The 24,926-nt window shown below is 41.8% G+C and overlaps 1 protein-coding gene across 1 annotated transcript in view; it reads right to left on the reverse strand.

Moving 5' to 3' along the window:
* SH3YL1 (SH3 and SYLF domain containing 1) overlaps positions 1-24,926 on the reverse strand; it is a 223,298-nt gene that overhangs the window by 16,652 nt on the left and 181,720 nt on the right. The window contains exons 8-9 of the mRNA XM_029595777.1: positions 12,425-12,497; positions 553-609 (exon numbers count right to left, since the gene is read on the reverse strand). Coding sequence (XP_029451637.1) covers positions 553-609; positions 12,425-12,497 — 130 coding nt within the window. The remainder of the gene's footprint in view (positions 1-552; positions 610-12,424; positions 12,498-24,926) is intronic.

Below are 24,926 nucleotides of genomic sequence, written 5' to 3' on the forward strand. Positions count from 1 at the left end.
AAATAATGAAACAAAATATTAACATGTGGCTCAAGGGTACTACAGCATCATATTTCAAACTGCAAGGATAGTACTATAGAAAGTATAAATTATACAGAGAAATCTACATTCTATGATATTCCTTTACAGGCATTTTACACATTAAGTGGCCAGTTGGGTCTATATTTGGATTGTGAGACTAGTGAACCAGGAAATTATCAGATTTTTGCAGTGGTTGGAGGTATTTTCATTGTGATAGCAATTTTTTTATTTAGAAATTTTAATTATGATTTCCAATCTTAAAATTGGCTTGCAGACATACATTTAAACTCTTTGTGATCTCTACAATAAAAAAACAATAACAAAATCCCAGCCCATTTCTAATAACATTAGTAATGATGTACATCACCCAATTTATTAAACATTATTCCTAAATATACAAATTGAAAATCTGCTTTTAAAAGAAACATATTTCAAAAGCATTTATTTATTTATTTATTTATTTTGAGGGTGGCAAGGAAGGGGCAAGAACATATTTGTCATTCTGCTAAGCATAGAATGTTTGGTACTTACCTGCACTGGAATAATAACTCGGAAGCTCTGGATAAAGCTTGTTTGCATTGGCTTTACCTACAAAATATAAATAGCATATTATGCTCACAAAATATATGAATATAAATTCGTATCCTATTTTATTTGCAGATGTGCTTTGCCATTCTAAGAATATGTCTATCATTAGCTCTTTACTTTTAATAATACATCAATAGATAACTTTTGTAAGGAACCTCATTTCCTTACCCAAGGAGTAGTTAACTAGTGGGACAGATGCATAGAGATTTTGTGAGTTCTCCCCTTTTGTTGCCTTAGACTTTTTAACTAACAGTTAGCATGTTAGAGTGTGGGATTTAGTTAACTTTTCAGAGGACAGGAGTTCTCTGTCTCCTGTTATTTTTCTACTACATTCCAGAAAGGTTGCCTGTTTTGCTGTTTGTGAGTCAGCTGGTCAGTCTGACTTATTTCTAATTGCATTTTACTTTATTAAGCCACTTTTTGGAGAGCCTTGGTACCCCTTCACAGAGGATTGGGATATCTCTGTGTAAGGTTAGATCAAGGGATAGGGAAGATTCTGCTGACTCTATCTCACTTCCAGTAGCTAGATCAATCAGTGACCTGATGCAGAGGAGTTTTATCCTTGAGTTGTCTTTTTCAGTGTAAATCTCCTCAATTTTGACGCAAGAAAGTTTTTTCCACCCTTTCTATCTCTTGTTTTGTTTTCTCCTTGTATTGGGTCAAAGTATAGTTTTGTTTTTGTAACTGAGTGCCCTTGGTACCAGGGATTCATGTTTTAATCTACTGGGAGGAAAAGGTATTTCATCTGGGAAGTGCCTAAGAAGAGGGGGTTTCTTCAGAAAGGAACGGACCCCTGTCCATTCCCTACGGAAGGAGCTGAAGGTATTGTTTAAGAGATGTGGTTGCTACTGACTCAAGTGTGCTGCACTTGAGAGGAGAATATTCACTTGCTGCTTTCAGAAGGAGATCCAAGCTAGTTAAGACTACAGGAAAGGAATGAGAACTGGGGCTTGCTATGTTCTCATAAAGAATTGGGATTAAGATCTAACCACCTCACAGTGGGGAGAGGATTGAGATCATTTTGGGACTTTGAAGTAGGCTTTCATCCTTTGTCAGCCTGAGTAATTGGAAGTTCAAGAGATCAATTATTAAGGAATTGGCTTATATAAAATCAGAGAATTTACTAGAAAAGTGAGGTCACAAATTTATTCATTTTTCTTTGTTATTGTTCATGCACGTCATCTAAGTGCTGTAAATATTCTTCAATCAATTTAATCAACTATCAGTAAAGAAGTTAGAAACCACATTGCTTCTCAGTGTGATGTTTGCTACTATAGATTTTGCAGATTATCAGTGCTGTTTACTGAGACAGGGAAAAGGGTTTATATGTTAGCTAACCAAAAGGGCCATGAAACAATGTTTCCCCCACAGGGAGCCCTGGACCTCAGAAGTGAAAGCTAGCCATGGAGAACTGGTTGCAGATAGGGTCTTATTTTCTTTCTATAAGCCCCTTGGTTCAGTATCAGGGTTCTATCCCACCCAAGGATTACACTTGTAACTATGATTTGGAGAAAGTTTGCTCTGAATAAAAGGAAGCATTGAGAAGACAACAAATCTTTATATAAGGCAGGTTAACAAAGGGAAAAGGGAAAAAAAACCCAAGAATGATACTCTAAAGGAAGGAATAGAAATAGTAAGAACACAGAGGTTAGCAATTAAAACAATATTAAAACCACACAGGTAGGTCAGCGACAGGCAGAATTATCAGTAAAATATAAGGGAAGCTGGTTAGAAAAGCAAAGGCCAAAACAGAGGAAAAAACATTTAGATATATAAAGGAAATGCAAACAATACAAAGGGAAAACAGGCACGATAAAAGGAGAAAGTGGCATTTTTAAAATTATTTTTATTTATGTATTATCAAATTACAATCCAAGAATCTACTTGATTTGCAAACTATGGGTCTTATTTTCTAAGGCTATTACAGGCATGCGCTAACAGCCTGCGATAGCTAGCGAAGGTAGCGCACGCCTGCGCTACCTACATCGGGGTGGAGTCGGCCCCGGAAGAGGAGGAGTCGGGGCGTCACCGGGGCCGACTCTGCGAGGACGGCGCAGACCGCCCCCCCCCCCCCCCCCCCCGTGTCGGCTCCCCGCCCCTCATTACCGCAGTTTTCTAAAGTACTGCAGGCCTGCGATACTTTAGAAAATGAAGCCCTATGAGACATATAAAAGTAAGTAGTATATAGAAATGATTAAAAAAAAAAAAAATACAAATAAGAAAAAAAAATAAAGTCTCAAAAATCCATGTCCACAATATCAGAGACCCAAGAGCACAACATCAGGAAAAAGAAAAAATTATTGAACATAAAGGAAATGACAAGCATATCAAAGGAGAGCCAATTTAATTAATGAACAGACTCATTTCTGGATTTCTTGCGTTCTTCTTTCGGCTATAGGAGAAGAACTTTAAAGAGAAGAAAGCTTATTATTCAAAAAGAAGGAAAGTTGTCATTGCTGGAAAAAGATATGAAACTCGTCAAACAATCCGAACACAGGAAAGGTATAAGCGTGGCGAGTGGTGTCACAGGGAAAATAATTTCAAAACCTACAGCGATAACATTGGACTCTTTGTGGATGGCATTAATGTCCTTAGAGCAATCGATTACATCCTTAATATCTGCAGTGGCGGACATAAATAAACGCTCTCAGATGTCGGAAGAACAAGTGGGTCTGCATTCAGTCAAGCTGCAGGAAAGAGGCTCGGCACTTGTGTGCGTAAACCCCTGGTTTTACACATGCAGGCCTTTTAAAATCCGGCCATAAATGTAGAAGCTGAAGATAATGAAGTCTTCTAGATACAGGAGCAGAGCAAGAGTATGATGACCTTCAAAGTCTGGAAGATTGGGCGTCCAAATGGCAGATGAAATTTAATGTGGACAAGGGCAAGGTGATGCATATAGGGAAAAATAACCCATGCTGTAGTTACATGAAGGTAAGTTCCATATTAGGAGTTACCACCCAAGAAAAAGATCTAGGCATCATAGTGGATAATACATTGAAATCACTAGCTCAGTGTGCTGTTGCAGTTAAAAAAGGAAATGGAATGCTAGGAATTATTAGGAAGGGAAAGCAAAGTTGCTTACCTGTAATAGGTGCTCTCAGAGGACCGCAGGATGTTAGCCCTCACACATGGCTGACATCATCAGATAGAACCCGATACAGAAAACTTATGCCAAAGTTTCTAGAACTTTGACTAGGCACACTGGGGCAGATTTTAAAAGCCCTGCTCGCACGCCGGCGCGCCTATTTTCCATAGGCCTGCCGGCGCGCACAGAGCCCCGGGACTCGCGTAAGTCCCGGGGTTTTTTGTCGGGGGCGGGACGCGGCGTTTCGGGGGCATTTCGGGGGCGTTTCGGGGGCGTGGTTTCTGCCCGGGGCGGTCCGGGGGCATGGCCGCGCCCTCTGGAACTGCCCCCGGGTTGCGTCTCGGTGCGCCAGCGGCCCACTGGCGCGCGCGGATTTACTTCTCCCTCCGGGAGGCGTAAATCTGCGGACAAAGGTAGGGGGGGTTTAGATAGGGCCGAGGGGGTGGGTTAGGTAGAGGAAGGGAGGGGAAGGTGAGGGGAGGGCAAAAGAGGGTTCCCTCCGAGGCCGCTCTGATTTCGGAGCAGCCTCGGAGGGAATGGAGGCAGGCTGCGCGGCTCGGCGCGCGCCGGCTGCATAAAATCGGCAGCCTTGCGCGCGCCGATCCTGGATTTTAGCGGCTACGCGCGTATCTACTAAAATCCTGTGTACTTTTGTTTGCACCTGGAGCGCGAACAAAAGTACGCGAACGCGCCGTTTTTAAAAATCTACCCCACTGAGCATGTCCAGCATGCCCTATACCATGAGTCCACACAGGGGTCCCCGCTTCAATCTCATAACATATAACTACAATAAAAATAAAAAATAGGAGAAACCCAACTTCGTGGGGTGGCGGGCAGGTTTTGTGAGGACTAATATCCTGCTGTCCTTGGATAACACCTATTATAGGTAAGGAATTCTGGTTTCTCCAAGGACAAGCAATACGGTAGTCCTCACACTTGTGAATCCCTAGCTATAGGCTGCTCCCGAACACAAAAAGTGGACCAACAGACAGCTAACCAGGTGTGTGGCACAACACTACCAATGCTTTTGGTAACAGAGAGGGCGACAGCCTGAACCCAAACCATGGGTCCTAGGTTGGGAGAGTTGGGTTCTACACCTCAAGCAGGTTCCAGAGGACAGACTGGCTGAATCTACTGTCATGTTGGCTATCCCTAGCTAGACAGTAATGTGATGTGAATGCATGGAGAGAACTCCATGTTGCAGCCTTGCAGATCTCCTCCATGGGAACTAATTATAAGTGGGTCACTGATGCTGCCATGGCTCTGACAGAATGAACCTTGACATGACCCCCAAGACGCAGTCCTGCCTGGGCATAATAGAAGGAGATGCAGTCTGCTAGCCAACTAGATAGTGCCTGGCAAAAGCAACCTATTCTTAACAAAAGAAACAAAAAGTTGGGTGGACTGCCTATGGTCTTCTGTCCACTCCAGACAGGAGGCTAAGGCTCTCTTGCAGTCCAAATTGTGTAGTGTGTGTTTGCCTTGGTGTAAATGGGGCATGGGAAAGAAAACGGGCAGGGCGATTGACTGGTTAAGATGGAAAACAGTTACCACCTTAGGCAGGAAATTAGGGTGCATATGCAAGACCACCCTGTCATGATAAAACTTAGTATAAGATAGATAAGTCCTGGAGTTCGCAGACCCTATGTGCTGAAGTGACCACCACCAAAAATATGACCTTCCAGGTCAGGTACTTCAGGTCACAGGTGTTCAGCGGCTCAAAAGGAGCTTTTATTAGCTGAGCTAACACCACTTTAAGGTCCCAAGTCACAGCAGGAGGTTTTAGAGGAGGCTTCAATTGAAGCGGGCCCTGCATAAAATGTACAACTATAGGCTGTACAGAGATGGTGTACCAGGTACACTGTGGTGGTATGCACCAACTGCACTAAGATGAACTCTAATGGAGTTGGTTTTTAAGCCAGTCTCCAATAAGTGTGGAAGGTAAGCAAGCAGTTTTTATGTCACACCACATAGAAAATCTCCTCCACTTCAGTCTAGTAGAAGGCTTTCTAGAAGCCACCAGGATCTGACACATATCCTCTAGAAGATCAAGTGGCTGCAGGATTAACCTTTCAACATCCATGCTGTGAGCAAAAGGGCTTGGAAGTTGGGATACCACAGCCTGTCCTGACTTTGCGTGATGTGATCTGGGTAAGTCCCCAGACTGATCAGTTTTCAGATGGACAACTCCCACAGGAGTGGAAACCAGATCTGTCTCGGCCAATGAGGGGCTATGAGGATCATAGTCCCCCTGTCCTCATGAAGCTTCAAGAAAGTCTTTGCCACTAAGGTAATCAGACGATTATGCATACAGAATACCCTTGCCCCAATGACAGGCAAGGTGTCCGAGGCTGGCTTGCCATCCGATTTGGACAGGGAGAACAACCAAGGCAACTACCTGCTGCAGGGCAATGCGAACAGATCTATGTCCAGGCTCCCCCAGAGGTGGAATATCCAATTTGCTACCTCTTGGCCCAGGGCCCACTTGTGGGGTCTGAAGGCTGGACTCAGCCTGTCCGCTCTCACGTTCTCCGTCCTGGCCAGGTACATGGCTCTGAGCACCATCCCATGGGACAGGGTCCATGACCAGATCTGGACTGCTCCCTGACACAGGAAGTACAATCCCATGCCTCCCTGCTTGTTGACATATCACATGGCTACTTGGTTGTCAGTCTGGATCAGGGCAACTTTGTTGGACAGCCCTTCTCTGCAAGCCCAAAGCGTATACCTGATAGCCCTGAGCTCCAGGAAGTTGATTTGATAAGAATGGTCCTGAGCGAACCACAGACCCTGGATGACGAGCCTATTCACATGAGCTCCCCACCCCAGGGTAGATGTATCTATGCTTAGCACAATTTGAGTAGGGAGACTCCGAAGGAGATCGTCTGCTCCAAATTGGAAAGTACCTGCCACCAGGACAATGAGTCCCTGAGAGATGGGGTGACTCGGATGAAATGCTGGAGATTCTGAGTGGTTTGGCACCACTGTGACTTCAGGATCCATTGGGCTCTGCGCATGTATAAGCGTGCCAAGGGAGTGACAAGGACGGTTGTGACCATGTGGCCCAACAGCCTCAACATGTGCCAGGCTGACACCTGTTGGCTCTTTTGAACCTCTGCCGCAATGGTCATCAAGGTGATGGCCCTCTGGCGAGGCAAAAAAGCTAGGCCTGAGCCATGTCTAGCAGGGCTCCTATGAAATCCAATTGAGGTGACAGGCTGAGATGGCATTTTGGGTAGTTGAAGATGAACGCTAGTGACTCCAACACCCAAATGGGCAAGTGCATGGACCTGACGGCTCCTGCCTGAGATATGCTTTTGACCAGCCAATCATCCAGATACGGGAAGACATGCACTCCCAGTCTGCACAGGTGCGCTGCCACTATGGGCAGGCATTTTGTGAAGACCCATGGGGTGGACACGACCCAAACGGCAACACCCAGTTCTGATAGTGCTATTTTCCCACCACGAATCGGAAATACTTCCTGTGGCTGGGGAAGATATCAATATAGGTGCATGTGTCCTTTAGGTCAAGGGAGCATAGCCAGTCCCCTTTTAGCAAAAGGGGATCAAGGTGCCCAGGGAAACCATCTTGAACTTTTCTTTCAGGTCTAGGATGGGACAGAGTCCTCCTGTTTTCTTTGGAATTAGGAAGTACCTGGAGTAGAATCCCTGCCCTCTTTGCCCTGGTGGAATGGGCTCCACTGCTCTGGCTGTTAAGAGGGAGGAAAGCTCCAGTGAAAGTACCTCCTGATGCGCTACTGGCTCACAGTATGGGTATGAAGGGCAATTTGGCGGGACATCCGAAAGATTCAATTGGTACCCTTGATGGATGATGGACCAAAGGCCTGTGGTGCCTGCTCCACTGCCAGCTGGACTCAATGCTCCTGCTCCTCTTTGAACACTGCTGATGCCAACACCAACTGGGATTAAGGAAGGGTGGCAAGAGCTTCCTTGGACCCACGATGGCAATCGGTGACTGGCACCAGGACCAGTGCCAGCTTGTACTTTAAGACCTTTATGAATTGTTCAGAATAGCATCACCCAACTCCTAACTGGTACATCAATTTGTAATCATTTGCTCCTGTGTTAACTGACCTACATTGGCCACATATATATCTGTGCATGAAATTGAAAATCCTGTCACTAATTAAAAAAAAATGAATCTATAAGATTAAGCCCATCTTGCTAAATTTGATTTTGAGAATATACAAGCTGTCTAAGTGATCAGGTCAGTAAACAGGATTATTAGAAATTCCATCACTTAAACTTGTCCATCAAATAGAGGTATGTGACAATGTCTTAGTTGGTCCTATAGCTTAGAATGACCTTCCTGAATCATTGCATCTGTCCTCTGATACAGCTCAGTTTAAAAAGATGTTAAAAGCTTATCTATTTTGTAAAGTATTTGCCACCAAAGATTAAAGCTCTCATTATGAATGCCTTGTCCATCTGATAGCTAGCGTCAGTTGTTCACGTATTTATTTTTATGTCTGCTTGATTTTAAGTATGTTTTTATTGTAACTCGCTTTGTCTGTTTCTGGAGACAGCGAGGAATAAATAAATGAAATGTAAATATAAATGTAAATATAAATGTAAATATAAACTCAACCTCGAAATACCCTTCAAACTCCATGCCTCCAAGAGACCAACTAGAGAAATTCACAAAGGTACGCTGCAATTTCCCCCAACTAAAGCCACACTCCTCATTTTGACCAAAGACCGAGCTTTTTCTACAGCAGGCCCATCTATCTGGAATAACATCCCATCAGACCTCAGACTGGAACCCTGTCTCTTAACATTCAGAAAAAAACTCAAAACGTGGCTTTTCCGCCAAGCCTTCTCAGATCCCCCAGATACACATTAGTCTGTCCTTATTCTCTACCTGAACGATGGACCTATCCACTGACTGAACGATGGACTCTGATACTTCAAAGCACATGATGATTTAATCTGTTTTTTTTTCTCTCTACTGTATTATATTATATTCTTACCGCCGCTTTAACCTCACTTTCCAGCTGATTAAGCTTCCAAGTTCTTACCCCTTGTTTTAATGTAACTTTGGTCTCTTCCACTTCATTTGCTTATTTATTCTAGTTGTCACTCCAGTTATTACCATGTTCGATGTAAACCGATCCGATATGGTTTTTAACTATGAAGGTCGGTATAGAAAAGTGTTAAATAAAATGTATATTCTTCACATCAAGCAGACTTCTCAATTTCAGATGTTCTCACATCTCATCTATGGAACAAGTTCTCTTTTGACACCTAGGATCCCCCACATTGTTTAAATCCAGGTTCAAAACCCATATTTTCAAGTTTGCTTTTGATAACTCATTAATTAATCATTTAAACTCACTAATTTTTACTACTTGTGTGTGATCTATATTGGTATTAATGTCTTCTGAGGCACTCTGATTATAAACACTAGTTAAATGCTGAAATAAACATTTTCTGCTTCTGCTGGATGTCTTTATCACACTTATGTAAAGAAAGTACTATTTCCCTTCTTTAAGATAACCCACAGTTTCTCAACCCCAGACTCTATTCATGTTACTTGTATTATGTTATTCTTAATATAAAACACTATCATTCTTAACATAAATACCACATTTCTGCCTACCTTATCTTTCCTGAACAAATTAGAACTTGGCATGGATATAACCCAATCATGGCTCTTAATGTACCATATGTCTGTGACAGCAACACTTTCCTCTGCCACTAGGAACTTCAAGCCTGGGATTTTATTACCCAGACTATAAACATTAGTATGTACAGCTTTCTAGATATTGCATCAATTTTTTGGGAAAGCCTGATTCAATGAGCTTCTTCCGCAACCACCTCATCTAGTTTAAACTTGTGTCAATATATGTTATGAACTGTTCATCTTCAGTCATAGTTTTGCTTTTAAAAATATTCAGTATTATCAGTATTCAGCATATGATCTTGACTAAATGAATGTGGATACACTGGATACATTGTGCTGACCAATGAATATACTACAGTGATAATTTATAATGACACATGGATTGTGAATTATATATGAAATTAAAGAAAAAGATATGTGGTCATAATTGTGATTTGTCATTTTAGAAGGTTTACATTCTGTACTGTTAAATATTCAGTTTTCAGTTAAACAAATGTCTTTATTGTAAAAAATAAGATATGTTAATTTCAATCTAACATCTCGAATGAACATTTGTTATTTTAATTGGGTTGTATGAATGTGTGAGTGTGCTAGCTTAGTTTTAAATGTCTATGTAGGTATATATGTGGATATTTTCAATAAATATTATATAGGCTAAATATGTTGTCTCTCTAAATTTATGGTTGAGTTTATGACAGTGACATAGAGAGTTGTATCTAAAAGATTACCCTTAGTGTTTACAATACAATGTGAAGTTAAAACAGGCAGGCAGCACCTTTGAAATAGCTATTTTTATTTATTTCCTACTGATCTATTGATCAGGATTTCTTAAATGATATTAGTAATTAGGAAGATGGGAGAGATTCTCCCCCCCCCCTTCCCCACACACATACACACACACACACACACACAAGGACAAACACACTTATCTGCACTTGTGGTTCAGAAATCTTCTGGATCCAGAAAGAACATTTCATTTTTGTTTTTGATTGACTTGGTTGCCATCTTGAAACAAATAATTTATTTGAGCATTTCTTCTATATTATATTTTTATATATCATCTATATCACATTTACTATATGTTTAAAACTTCATTTTTGGGAGGAAACTATCTGTACGGAGTAGCAGTTACAACCCTAAACAAGGTGAAGGGGTAACCTGCACAGAGCTGCAGTTACAACCCTGAACACTTTGTTAAGCAGACTGGATGGACCAGTTGAACTTTATCTGATATCATTTACTATGTTACTCTGTAAAAGATTTTATCTGAATAATTAAGCAAGGACCCAGGTAAATTTGGGAGCTGAACATTGCCCTCCTTTCTGTTAAAGTATACACATTTTTAAACTTTCACCTGTACTGCCAAAGGGGCTGGTTTGGGAGGAGAGTATGGCTAGCAAGGAACATGTTGGGATTTCAGTTTGAAATCCTTGTGTGTGCTTTCCAACACTACTGGTATGGAAGTACCTGCAGTGCCACTGGTCCTCGAACTACAAAAGGAAACACTGTGGTGAGTTTCCTTTTTAAAATTTGGTTACAGGTTTATGGGTACACAGTAAAACTTTGGAAGCCTGGCAAACATTTTTTTAAGTGCACACTACTGGTACCAAAATTATTAAGGCTTCTGATGAAGCGTAAACCGCGAAACCTCGGTTGTTGTCGAGCCTATTGAGATGAATGTTTCTGGATATTTACATTTCTAAGAATTATCCTTGTGGAGAATGATAAAAAATATTTTCTAAGTGATTCTTGAGTTAAAGATATTTTTGTAAGGAGGCAATTTTAATTCTGAAAATATACCGCAAATGATTGAATAGACTGGGCAGTCTCTTAACATATATAGAAACATTGAAATGACGGCAGAAGAAGACCAAACGACCCATCCAGTCTGCCCAGCAAGCTTTCACACTTATTTTTTTCTCATACTTATCTGTTACTCTTGGCCCTTATTAGTAACTTTTTGGTTCTATTTACCTTCCACCCCTGCCATTGATGTAGAGATCAGTGCTGGAGCTGCATCTAAGCGAAGTATCTAGCTTAATTGGTTAGGGGTAGTAACTGCTGCAATAAACAAGCTACTCCCATGCTTATTTATTTACCCAGCCTGGGCAATTCAGTCCTTGTTGGTTGTTGTCTGAATATAAATCCTCTTTTCTTCATTCCCTCCTGCTGTTGAAGCAGAGAGCTATGCTGGATATGCATTGAAAGTGAAGTATCAGGCTTATTTGGTTTGGGGTAGTAGCCGCCACAATAAGCAAGCTACTCCCCCGCTTTTTTGTGAATGTAAATCCTTTTTTCCATATTTCCTCTTGCCGTTGAAGCATAGAGCAATGTTGGAGCCGCATTAACCGTGTGTATGTTTATTGAATAAGAGTACACGCTGACAGGCTTGCTGACGTGGTACTTGATAAACTATATTATATTTTTCTATATTTAAATAAAATAAATTAAAAAATATATTAAAAAGTGAATGCAACTGGTTGGGGAAATTAGCTGTGAATCTACATTGACTTTCCCTTTTTTTGTGACATTTTGTATAACGTGGGAATTTTCTGGCTCTTTTTTGATTTTTTTACCAACATTATTTTACATTTTTTTGTCCATTATTATATAGCCAGATCAATATAACCATGCAGAAGTGAATACATTTAGCATATTCATTTGATGCTTTCCCAATCATGTTCAAATCCAGATGCAACCTTACAGAGTACGTTGACGTATTTCCAACAAAGTATCTATAAGAATAAAATGGGACATATCCTTTATTTTTTAAAAAATGTATTTTATTTACTATAATACTGTCTAGGGATTTTGGATACACATCAGAAAGTCCCATATCTCAGTTAAAATAATTCACAGAATAGGTTGTCTATAGCATTTTCACAAGTTTTGGAATATTTGCAAAACATCAGGTATAAAATGAAACAGACTAAAGTCCCTATTTGCTCCTAAGAAGAAACACTAGATTGCCTACATTACTTACATTTCACAAAAGAATAATGGATGCAGTACTATGCAGCATGTCAGTACCATAGCTTGTGTTTCCTTATATCTTTAAATTATACCAGAACTTTTACTTACCTTCAGATGCATTGTTCCCTGAAGGGTATTGTGAATGAGGCCTTGATGATGGTTTTGCAGGTATATCTCTGATCTGCAATACAAACAATGTCAAAATTAAACAAAAATATTACCTTCAGCTGATCCTGCCATCATCTCCAACTACTGCTCGATCTCCTCCCTATCTTTCATGGCCCAAGGAATTAGAAACAGCAGTTCTCCACCAAACAAACAAATAAACTCTGAAACTTCATTAATACTAATAATATCTTCAACCAATATCAGTTTGCGTTCAGGAAGCACCACAGCACTCAATTACTGCTGCTCTCCAGCTTGGATGCCGTAAGATGGGGTTTTGATCAAGGCTCAGCATTCATTCTATGTGTACTCGACATCTCTGTTGCATTTGACACTGTCAATCTCTCCATCCTACTCTCAAGACCGTACTCCTTTGGCATAATTGGCTCTGTGCTGTCCTGGTTCTCCTCATACCTCAACAACATGACCGAACAACTCAGAATTGATTCTTTTACTTCCTCCTTGACATCTATGAGCTCTGGGGTGCCCCAAGGTTCTGCTCTTTCTGCTGCTTTATTTAACCTTTACCTAACTCCATTATGCTGCACCCTTGAGGACCTTGGAGTTCACTATAAAATTTATGCAGACAATATAAAATTCTTCTATCCTCTGAAGGAAACATGGGCCCTTGCAGAATATTTCCTCACCCATTGTCTCACCACCATCCCAAAATGTCTCAACATATCTAAAACGGAAATCATTATTCTACCACGCCATCCTGTCATTGACACTCCCAGCCATTTCTCTTTTGATTCCCATTCCATCTCCATCTCCCAAAGTGTATGAAATCTGGGAGTCACAATTGATCCCTCTCTCTCCATGTGCAACCACATAAGAACTATTACCAATGCCTCCTTCTTCAAACTACACTTGCTCCGCCACCTTAAGCCCCTTCTTGAACACTCTGACTTCAGGACAGTTCTTAAATCCCTGCTATTCTCCTGGATAGACTACTGTAACTCCCTCCTGACAGGTCTACCTTTATACACAACCTGTCCTCTACAGATCATATAAAACTCAGCAGCAAGACCTTTTACAAGCACGCCCATGCGTGATGACATTTCTCCTGTACTAAACGTTCTACACTGGGTCCTTATCTCTTACCAAGTACAATACACTCCTTGATTCACAATTTACACTCCCCATGGATCTCCTCAACAATAAAAATCCACACCCTTCCGACCACTCAGATTGTCTAGCTTAATGCTATTAGATGTTTCACCTTCAAAGCTCACCCACCTTCAGGAAACCAGAGAATGTGCCTTCTTCTCCACAGGACTACGCCTATGGAACTGCCTACCTAAGGAATAAGATGTCTCTGAGAAAGAACATTCTTTTAAAAAGCCCTAAAAACTTTCCTCAAGAAAGCGTTCCCGAACCTAAATATTAATGGACTTCCCCCAACTTGCCCCTCCTCAGATGGTACTACTTAGCTGACTACTGTCCTCACCTCTGGCCCCTTTCTCAAAAGAATGTTTCCCATAGGTGCTTATTTGTTTCTTCCCCTTCTGAAGAGTTATGTTATCCCTTTCTCTTACAAAAAAAAATGTTGTATTGTCCTGTCCTTTCCTTTTCATTTGACTGTGCATGTTTATATTGTACCCCACTCTGAACATAGGAAGGGTTGGTAATAAATGTTTTAAAATAAATAAATACCAGAAAAATGTCACTTTATTAAAAAAACAAACAAATAAAAAAAACCCTTACATACATAATCCATATTGTTTTAAATTCAGATACATTTAGGTGCTCGAGTTATCTCTTATGCTTTTTGCCTCTTGGGTTAACAAAGGAGTCTTCCTGCTATAATCAGTAGAGGTGTGCATATTTTTTTTTTTCGTGCCCATTTTGTTTTCGGATTGTGGGTAGGCCATTCTCATCCACCCTCAGATCAGAATTTTTGTTGTTGTTAAAAATATAAATACCCCAAAACCTGCCCCAACCTTTCCAATTTCATTAAATATAAAGCACCCCCCCACCCTCCCAACCACCTCAAGACTCACTCAAAGTCCCTGGTCATCCAGCAAGGGGCCTGGGAGTGATCTCCCACTCCCAGGCCATCGACTGCCAGTAAAGAAAATGGCACTGGTGGCCTTTTCCCTTACCATGTGACAGGGGCTACCAGTGCCATTGAAAAGCCCCATGATGTCCCAGGCTTCCTGCACAGGGGGGAAAAGAGCCACACTCATTTGAATATTACTCAGTCCCATGTGTAAGGGGTGCCAAAATTTGCCCCTTATTAGCAGTTGTTGTCCTTTTACCTTTATGGCATCAGTGACCTCATCTTGCCTGTTATGCCAGCAGTTTGAGTCAGAAGTCTCAAGAGACCCTTCCCCTTTGTCAGGTGTCTACCCATAGATAGGTTAGTGAAGTACCATGCCCCATTGAAAGGGTTATGGAAGTCAATTAAAGTTTCTGCATCCTTTGATGCAGAGTGAGTGAGGAAGCACAAAGGAGTGATGTAAGCGACTTCAGGATTTGAAGTCTGAAAGTGGTAGCCATCTCTTCACAGACTGGTACCATTAGGCCTGTGTTCCTCCACAGGGTATGCTTGGGGAAAGAAATTCTGCCAGAAGAGGATTTCTGGAGAAGAGTGATAGTCTGGACCAGGGAAGAGGCTACAACCAAAAAGAGAGGTGCACAGACTTTGCTGCACAGAGAAGATTGGGATAAAAGGTTAGGAAGAATACCTCAGTTACCCCAGAAAATAGTTAAGGAACTTGTAACCTGAGAAGTGTGGTTAGCATTGGGGAGTTCTGGAAGGAAAAGAAGATGCCCTACTTGTGGAAAAAGAAACTTGAGAAAGTTCTAGACAAGGAAGAGTTTTCTACTAGAAACTCATAAAAGAGATCAGAATTGAGTGAAGAAAACATTATCTGCCTATTTAACAGGTATTGGAGGGTTCCCAGGAAAGGAGGGCCCCTAAACCTGTGAGCTAACTGGAAGTTTGTGGAATCTTTTGTAAAGGGACTCTATATTTATTATTTGTGTGTTGTTTTTAGACTTTTGTTAACCTGCTCAACAACACCAGTAAAGACTTTATTTTTTGAACAACTACCTGTGCTTCAGTGTAATGAGTAGTAAGAGCAGAAGAGCCTTGAAAAGACATTCTTTCCCTTCTGTGCAGGAACCCGGGGTCATCATGGGGCTTTGCAATGGCGCTGTGACCCTTCCAGGGTGACCCCGTATCCAAAAGCTAACCAGGTTGAGGGCTGCACAAGTTTTTTCCATTGCCGGCCCTACTTTATGGGATGCTCTGCCTCTAGATCTCCATTTTCAAGATAATTTAATCTTTAGGAAGAAAGTTGAAATGCATTTTTTCTATCAGGCTTTTAGAACATTATTAGAGAATACATGTTTCTTTGTGCTTTATTTATCCCTTTGTGATGCACTCTTGTTTTGTTTCATATTTTATGTTATGATGCAACTGATTCTATTTTATGTCATTTTATGTTTTATTAGTGTCATGTGCTACTTTTCAGTGACACACAAAAAAAAAAGAGCCAAATTTGATTTCTACTCAAGGATAACTTCTTCCAAAAAGGAAAACAAAAAAAAAACAATTTTTAATATTGAACAGCCACTCACACTACTTTTCAGGGAACAATTTTTTTAGACTCATGGGTTATAAATGTGCTAAAATAAATAATTAAATATGCAGTCATAATAGGATTAAAATAGGTTCACCTGGGCTGGAAGCCTAGGAATTATAGGAAATCTTATGAGATCATTAAAAAAAAAAAGATTATTAGATATCATGCGGAATCCCAGTTTGCCTTGATTCAATGGCTACTGCTACATAATTTACTTTCTGCTCCAGAATCAGGGCAAACTAGCTACCTTGCTCTTTTTACCTACTACTTTGGCAGTACAGCATTTATCCTAATCTCAAATTCCCCAACCTATGTCTAGATACTTTCAGCACTTGGCACCCCTCTTTCTTCAAATTTAGTTTCTGCTACTGCAGACAACAGCCCACTCATCCAATTTTCTATTGGTCAGGTAATGCTTCTGTGGCTGCTGTAATATCTCTGACAGTTATCACCATGCTACAGTAGCCTCACCATCCTGTTGACTCTTTGTTGCCTTCAATCTTTGGTCTTGCTTCTTCCTGTCTAGTTTCTTTCATCATTGCAACAACCGCCGCCTCTGGCTGCTTTCGCCTTCCATCCCAAACCTCTAAACATCCTTCCAACCACTGCTGCAGTCTCTGGCTTATCTTGGGTTGGGTGGAGGGAATGGTTTGCTGGGGCTCTTTTCTGAGTGGGTGCAGCAATAAGCAAAATGTTTTCCTGTGATGTTCTGTTTTATATTGAGTTGCTATTATGTATGTTTGCTTGTCTCTTGCAGAAATTTGTGGATCAGCAAGTTATAAATTTTTGTAAAAAAATAAAACAAATAACCTAGCCATTGTCAGTCTCCCATAGCCACTCGTCTCTGTCAAATTCTTTCAATGCCCTATTGTTGACATGAAAAAAAGCCAGGTAGTACTGGCTGTAATGGAAGGAAGGTAATGAACAACAGGAGCCAACAAAAAAAGACAAGCTGGTGACACTATAGAGAAGTAGGACTGCAGGGAAGGGAAAAGAAGCTAATGGGGGGGGGGCAACTGCAGGAAATGTGAAGATGGAAACTAACACAATGTATGACTGGACGTGAGGAGAAGATGACCAACAGTGCAAGACTGGGGGGAAGAAGTACAGAAAAACTGGTTGGAAAGGTGAATGAAGGAGAAGATGAAAGGGAAAGAGGAAACATTACAAAAGAAACTGGACACTCAACACACAATTAAACTCTGGAATTTGATGCCAGAAGATGTGGTTAGTGCAGTTAGTATAGCTGTATTTAAAAAAAGGATTGGATAAGTTCTTGGAGGAGAAGTCCATTACCTGCTATTAATTGACTTGGATAATAACCACTGCTATTACTAGCAATGGTAACATGGAATAGACTTGGTTTTTGGGTACTTGCCAGGTTCTTGTGGCCTGGATTGGCCACTGTTGGAGGCAGGATGCTGGGCTTGATGGACCCTTGGTCTGACCCAGTATGGCATGTTCTTATGTTCTTAATGAGAGAGATACTGTTCAGGATGAAAAAGGATAGGCTGAACAGAAATGGGAATACAGGATAGAGCAGAACAGGAAGGAAAAAAGGGAAGAATAAGAGATGAGGGGAGGGAGAAATGAACAGCCTGGAGAAGAACATAAGATCATACCATACTGGGTCAGACCAAGGGTCTGACCCAGTATGGCAAGGGTCCATCACGCCCACCAGCTGGGTGGCTGGTGGGCGTGAGGATCGCCTGGTAACATGCCTACCTGGTGCGAAGGTGGCGGACCTCACGCGTCACCTAGATAGGATTTTAGACAGTGCTGGGGAGGAGCCGGCTGTCGTGGTACACGTGGGCACCAACGACATAGGAAAATGTGGGAGGGAGGTTCTGGAAGCCAAATTTAGGCTCATAGGTAGAAAGATTAAATCCAGAACCTCCAGGGTAGCATTCTCTGAAATGCTCCCTGTTCCACGCGCAGGTCACCAGAGGCAGGCAGAGCTCCGGAGTCTCAATGCGTGGATGAGACGATGGTGCAAGGAAGAGGGATTCAGTTTTGTTAGGAACTGGGGAACCTTTTGGGGAAGGGGGAGTCTCTTCCGAAGGGATGGGCTCCACCTTAACCAGGGTGGAACCAGACTGCTGGCGCTAACCTTTAAAAAGGAGATAGAGCAGCTTTTAAACTAGAACAAAGGGGAAAGCTGACAGTCGCTCAGCAGCGCACGGTTCGGAGAGAGGTATCTTTAAAGGATACTAATGATGCATTAGAATTAGGGCATCCCGACAGTGAGGTTCCATTAATTAGAAAAGTAGTCCAAGTGCCTGTAACTAAAAACTCACCTAAGATAAAAAATTCTAACTTATCCCTATCAGTTAAAAAGCAGAATAAAAATACAAACAAAAAACAAACTTTGAAATGTTTGTATGCTAATGCCAGAAGTCTAAGAAGTAAGATGGGAGAATTAGAATGTATAGCAGTAAATGATGACATAGACTTAATTGGCATCTCAGAGACATGGTGGAAAGAGGATAACCAATGGGACAGTGCTATACCGGGGTACAAATTATATCGCAATGACAGAGAGGAGCACTCGGGAGGAGGTGTGGCGCTTTATGTCCGGGATGGCATAGAGTCCAACAGGATAAACATCCTGCATGAGACTAAATACAAAATTGAATCTTTATGGGTAGAAATTCCTTGCGTGTCAGGGAAGACTACAGTGATAGGGGTATACTACCGTCCACCTGGTCAAGATGGTGAGATGGACAGTGAAATGCTAAGAGAAATTAGGGAAGCTAACCAAATTGGTAGTGCAGTAATAATGGGAGACTTCAATTACCCCAATATAGACTGGGTAAATGTATCATTGAGTCACGCTAGAGAGATAACGTTCCTGGATGGAATAAATGATAGCTTTATGGAGCAATTGGTTCAGGAACCGACGAGAGAGGGAGCAATTTTAGATCTAATTCTCAGTGGAGCACAGGACTTGGTGAGAGAGGTAATGGTGGTGGGCCCGCTTGGCAATAGTGATCATAATATGAACAAATTTGATTTAATGACTGGAAAAGGAACAGTGTGCAAATCCAAGGCTCTCGTGCTAAACTTTCAAAAGGGAAACTTTGATAAAATGAGCAAAATTGTTAGAAAAAAACTGAAAGGAGCAGCAACAAAAGTAAAAAATGTCAAAGAGCCGTGGTCACTGTTAAAAAATACCATTCTAGAAGCACAGTCCAGATGTATTCCACACATTAAGAAAGGTGGAAAGAAGGCAAAACGATTACCGGCATGGTTAAAAGGGGAGGTGAAAGAAGCTATTTTAGCCAAAAGATCTTCATTCAAAAATTGGAAGAAGGATCCAACAGAAGAAAATAGGATAAAGCCTAAACATTGGCAAGTTAAATGTAAGACATTGATAAAAAAGGCTAAGAGAGAATTTGAAAAGAAGTTGGCTGTAGAGGCAAAAACTCACAGTAAAAACGTTTTTAAATATATCCGAAGCAGAAAGCCTGTGAGGGAGTCAGTTGGACCGTTAGATGATCGAGGGGTTAAAGGGGCACTTAGAGAAGATAAGGCCATCGCGGAAAGATTAAATGATTTCTTTGCTTCGGTGTTTACTGAAGAGGATGTTGGGGAGGTACCCGTAATGGAGAAGGTTTTCATGGGTAATGATTCAGATGGACTGAATCAAATCACGGTGAACCTAGAAGATGTGGTAGGCCTGATTGACAAACTGAAGAGTAGTAAATCACCTGGACCGGATGGTATACACCCCAGAGTTCTGAAGGAACTAAAAAATGAAATTTCAGACCTATTAGTAAAAATTTGTAACTTATCATTAAAATCATTTATTGTACCTGAAGACTGGAGGATAGCAAATGTAACCCCAATATTTAAAAAGGGCTCCAGGGGCGATCCGGGAAACTACAGACCAGTTAGCCTGACTTCAGTGCCAGGAAAAATAGTGGAAAGTGTTCTAAATATCAAAATCACAGAACATATAGAAAGACATGGTTTAATGGAACAAAGTCAGCATGGCTTTACCCAAGGCAAGTCTTGCCTCACAAATCTGCTTCACGTTTTTGAAGGAGTTAATAAACATGTGGATAAAGGTGAACCGGTAGATATAGTATACTTTGATTTTCAGAAGGCATTTGACAAAGTTCCTCATGAGAGGCTTCTAGGAAAAGTAAAAAGTCATGGGATAGGTGGCGATGTCCTTTCGTGGATTGCAAACTGGCTAAAAGACAGAAAACAGAGAGTAGGATTAAATGGGCAATTTTCTCAGTGGAAGGGAGTGGACAGTGGACTGCCTCAGGGATCTGTATTGGGACCCTTACTGTTCAATATATTTATAAATGATCTGGAAAGAAATACGACGAGTGAGATAATCAAATTTGCAGATGACACAAAATTGTTCAGAGTAGTTAAATCACAAGCAGATTGTGATAAATTGCAGGAAGACCTTGTGAGACTGGAAAATTGGGCATCCAAATGGCAGATGAAATTTAATGTGGATAAGTGCAAGGTGATGCATATAGGGAAAAATAACCCATGCTATAATTACACAATGTTGGATTCCATATTAGGTGCTACAACCCAAGAAAGAGATCTAGGTGTCATAGTGGATAACAGATTGAAATCGTCGGTGCAGTGTGCTGCGGCAGTCAAAAAAGCAAACAGAATGTTGGGAATTATTAGAAAAGGAATGGTGAATAAAACAGAAAATGTCATAATGCCTCTGTATCGCTCCATGGTGTGACCGCACCTTGAATACTGTGTACAATTCTGGTCGCCGCATCACAAAAAAGATATAATTGCGATGGAGAAGGTACAGAGAAGGGCTACCAAAATGATAAGGGGAATGGAACAACTCCCCTATGAGGAAAGACTAAAGAGGTTAGGACTTTTCAGCTTGGAGAAGAGACGACTGAGAGGGGATATGATAGAGGTGTTTAAAATCATGAGAGGTCTAGAACGGGTAGATGTGAATCGGTTATTTACTCTTTCGGATAGTAGAAAGACTAGGGGGCACTCCATGAAGTTAGCATGGGGCACATTTAAAACTAATCGGAGAAAGTTCTTTTTTTCTCAACGCACAATTAAACTCTGGAATTTGTTGCCAGAGAATGTGGTTAGTGCAGTTAGTATAGCTGTGTTTAAAAAAGGATTGGATAAGTTCTTGGAGGAGAAGTCCATTACCTGCTATTAAGTTCACTTAGAGAATAGCCACTGCCATTAGTAATGGTTACATGGAATAGACTTAGTTTTTGGGTACTTGCCAGGTTCTTATGGCCTGGATTGGCCACTGTTGGAAACAGGATGCTGGGCTTGATGGACCCTTGGTCTGACCCAGTATGGCATTTTCTTATGTTCTTATGTTCATCCTGTTTCCAACAGTGGCCAATCCAGGCCATAAGAACCTGGCAAGTACCCAAAAACTAAGTCTGTTCCATGTTACTGTTGCTAGTAATAGCAGTGGCTGTTTTCTAAGTCAACTTAATTAATAGCAGGTAATGGACTTCTCCTCCAAGAACTTATCCAATCCTTTTTTAAACACAGCTACACTAACTGCACTAACCACATTCTCTGGCAACAAATTCCAGAGTTTAATTGTGCGTTGAGTGAAAAAGAACTTTCTCCGATTAGTCTTAAATGTGCCACATGCTAACTTCATGGAGTGCCCCCCTATTATCTGAAAGAGTAAATAACCAATTCACATTTACCCATTCCAGACCTCTCATGATTTTAAAGATCTCTATCATATCCTCAGCCGTCTCTTCTCCAAGCTGAAAAGTCCTAACCTCTTTAGTCTTTCCTCAAAGGGGAGCTGTTCCATTCCCTTTATCATTTTGTTCACCCTTCTCTGTACCTTCTCCATCGCAACTGTATCTTTTTTGAGATGTGGCGACCAGAATTGTACACAGTATTCAAGGTGTGGTCTCACCATGGAGCAATACAGAGGCATTATGACATTCTCCGTTTTATTCACCATTCCCTTTCTAATAATTCCCAACATAATGTTTGCTTTTTTTGACTGCCGCCTCACACTGAACCGATGATTTCAATGTGTTAACCACTATGACGCTTAGATCTCTTTCTTGGGTGGTAGCTTCTAATATGGAACCTAACATTGTGTAACTATAGCATGGGTTATTAAGAACATAAGAACATAAGAAAATGCCATACTGGGTCAGACCAAGGGTCCATCAAGCCCAGCATCCTGTTTCCAACAGTGGCCAATCCAGGCCATAAGAACCTGGCAAGTACCCAAAAACTAAGTCTATTCCATGTAACCATTGCTAATGGCAGTGGCTATTCTCTAAGGGGCGGATTTTAAGAGCCCTGCTCGCGTAAATCCGCCCGGATTTACGCGAGCAGGGCCCTGCGCGCCGGTAAGCCTATTTTACATAGGCCTACCGGCGCGCACAGACCCCGGGACTCGCGTACGTCCCGGGGTTTTCGGAGGGGGGCGTGTCGGGGGGCGGGCCCGGTCGTCGCGGCGTTTCGGGGCGTGTCGGCAGCGTTTTGGGGGCGGGTACGGGGGCGTGGCTACGGCCCGGGGCGGTCCGGGGGCGTGGCCGCGCCCTCCGTACCCGCCCCCAGGTCGCGGCCCGGCGCGCAGCAGGCCCGCTGGCGCGCGGGGATTTACGTCTCCCTCCGGGAGGCGTAAATCCCCCGACAAAGGTAAGGGGGGGGTGTAGACAGGGCCGGGTGGGTGGGTTAGGTAGGGGAAGGGAGGGTAAGGTGAGGGGAGGGCAAAGGAAAGTTCCCTCCGAGGCCGCTCCGATTTCGGAGCGGCCTTGGAGGGAACGGGGGGAGGCAGCGCGGCTCGGCGCGCGCAGGCTATACAAAATCGATAGCCTTGCGCGCGCCGATCCAGGATTTTAGTGGATACGCGCGGCTCCGCGCGTATCTACTAAAATCCAGCGTACTTTTGCTTGAGTCTGATGCGCAAGCAAAAGTAGGCTGATCGCGCTTCTTTTAAAATCTACCCCTAAGTGAACTTAATAGCAGGTAATGGACCTCTCCTCCAAGAACTTATCCAATCCTTTTTTAAACACAGCTATACTAACTGCAAGAACCACATTCTCTGGCAACAAATTCCAGAGTTTAATTGTGCGTTGAGTAAAAAAGAACTTTCTCCGATTAGTTTTAAATGTGCCCCATGCTAACTTCATGGAGTGTCCCCTAGTCCTTCTACTATCCGAAAGAGTAAATAACCGATTCACATCTACCCGTTCTAGACCTTTCATGATTTTAAACACCTCTATCATATCCCCCCTCAGTCGTCTCTTCTCCAAGCTGAAAAGTCCTAACCTCTTTAGTCTTTCCTCATAGGGGAGTTGTTCCATTCCCCTTATCATTTTGGTAGCCCTTCTCTGTACCTTCTCCATCGCAATTATATCTTTTTTGAGATGCGGCGACCAGAATTGTACACAGTATTCAAGGTGCGGTCTCACCATGGAGCGATACAGAGGCATTATGACATTTTCCGTTTTATTCATCATTCCTTTTCTAATAATTCCCAACATTCTGTTTGCTTTTTTGACTGCCGCAGCACACTGAACTGACGATTTCAATGTGTTATCCACTATGACACCTAGATCTCTTTCTTGGGTTGTAGCACCTAATATGGAACCCAACATCGTGTAATTATAGCATGGGTTATTTTTCCCTATATGCATCACGTTGCACTTATCCACATTAAATTTCATCTGCCATTTGGATGCCCAATTTTCCAGTCTCACAAGGTCTTCCTGCAATTTATCACAATCTGCTTGTGATTTAACTACTCTGCACAATTTTGTGTCATCTGCAAATTTGATTATCTCACTCGTCGTATTTCTTTCCAGATCATTTATAAATATATTGAACAGTAAGGGTCCCAATACAGATCCCTGAGGCACTCCACTGTCCACTCCCTTCCACTGAGAAAATTGCGCATTTAATCCTACTCTCTGTTTCCTGTCTTTTAGCCAGTTTGCAATCCACGAAAGGACATCGCCACCTATCCCATGACTTTTTACTTTTCCTAGAAGTCTCTCATGAGGAACTTTGTCAAACGCCTTCTGAAAATCCAAGTATACTATATCTACCGGTTCACCTTTATCCACATGTTTATTAACTCCTTCAAAAAAGTGAAGCAGATTTGTGAGGCAAGACTTGCCCTGGGTAAAGCCATGCTGACTTTGTTCCATTAAACCATGTCTTTCTATATGTTCTGTGATTTTGATGTTTAGAACACTTTCCACTATTTTTCCTGGCACTGAAGTCAGGCTAACCGGTCTGTAGTTTCCCGGATCGCCCCTGGAGCCCTTTTTAAATATTGGGGTTACATTTGCTATCCTCCAGTCTTCAGGTACAATGGATGATTTTAATGATAAGTTACAAATTTTTACTAATAGGTCTGAAATTTCATTTTTTAGTTCCTTCAGAACTCTGGGGTGTATACCATCCGGTCCAGGTGATTTACTACTCTTCAGTTTGTCAATCAGGCCTACCACATCTTCTAGGTTCACCGTGATTTGATTCAGTCCATCTGAATCATTACCCATGAAAACCTTCTCCATTACGGGTACCTCCCCAACATCCTCTTCAGTAAACACCGAAGCAAAGAAATCATTTAATCTTTCCGCGATGGCCTTATCTTCTCTAAGTGCCCTGTTTCCTTTCTTTTAGCCAGTTTGTAATCCACGAAAGGACATCGCCGCCTATCCCATAACTTTTTACTTTTCTTGGAAGCCTCTCATGAGGAACTTTGTCAAACGCCTTCTGAAAATCCAAATATATTACATCTACCGGTTCAACTTTATCTACATGTTTCTAACTTCTTCAAAAAAGTGAAGCAGATGTGTGAGACAAGACTTGCCTTGGGTAAAGCCATGCTGACT

The sequence above is a fragment of the Rhinatrema bivittatum genome, chromosome 3, assembly GCF_901001135.1.
Source record: "Rhinatrema bivittatum chromosome 3, aRhiBiv1.1, whole genome shotgun sequence".
NCBI classification, from domain to species: domain Eukaryota; kingdom Metazoa; phylum Chordata; class Amphibia; order Gymnophiona; family Rhinatrematidae; genus Rhinatrema; species Rhinatrema bivittatum.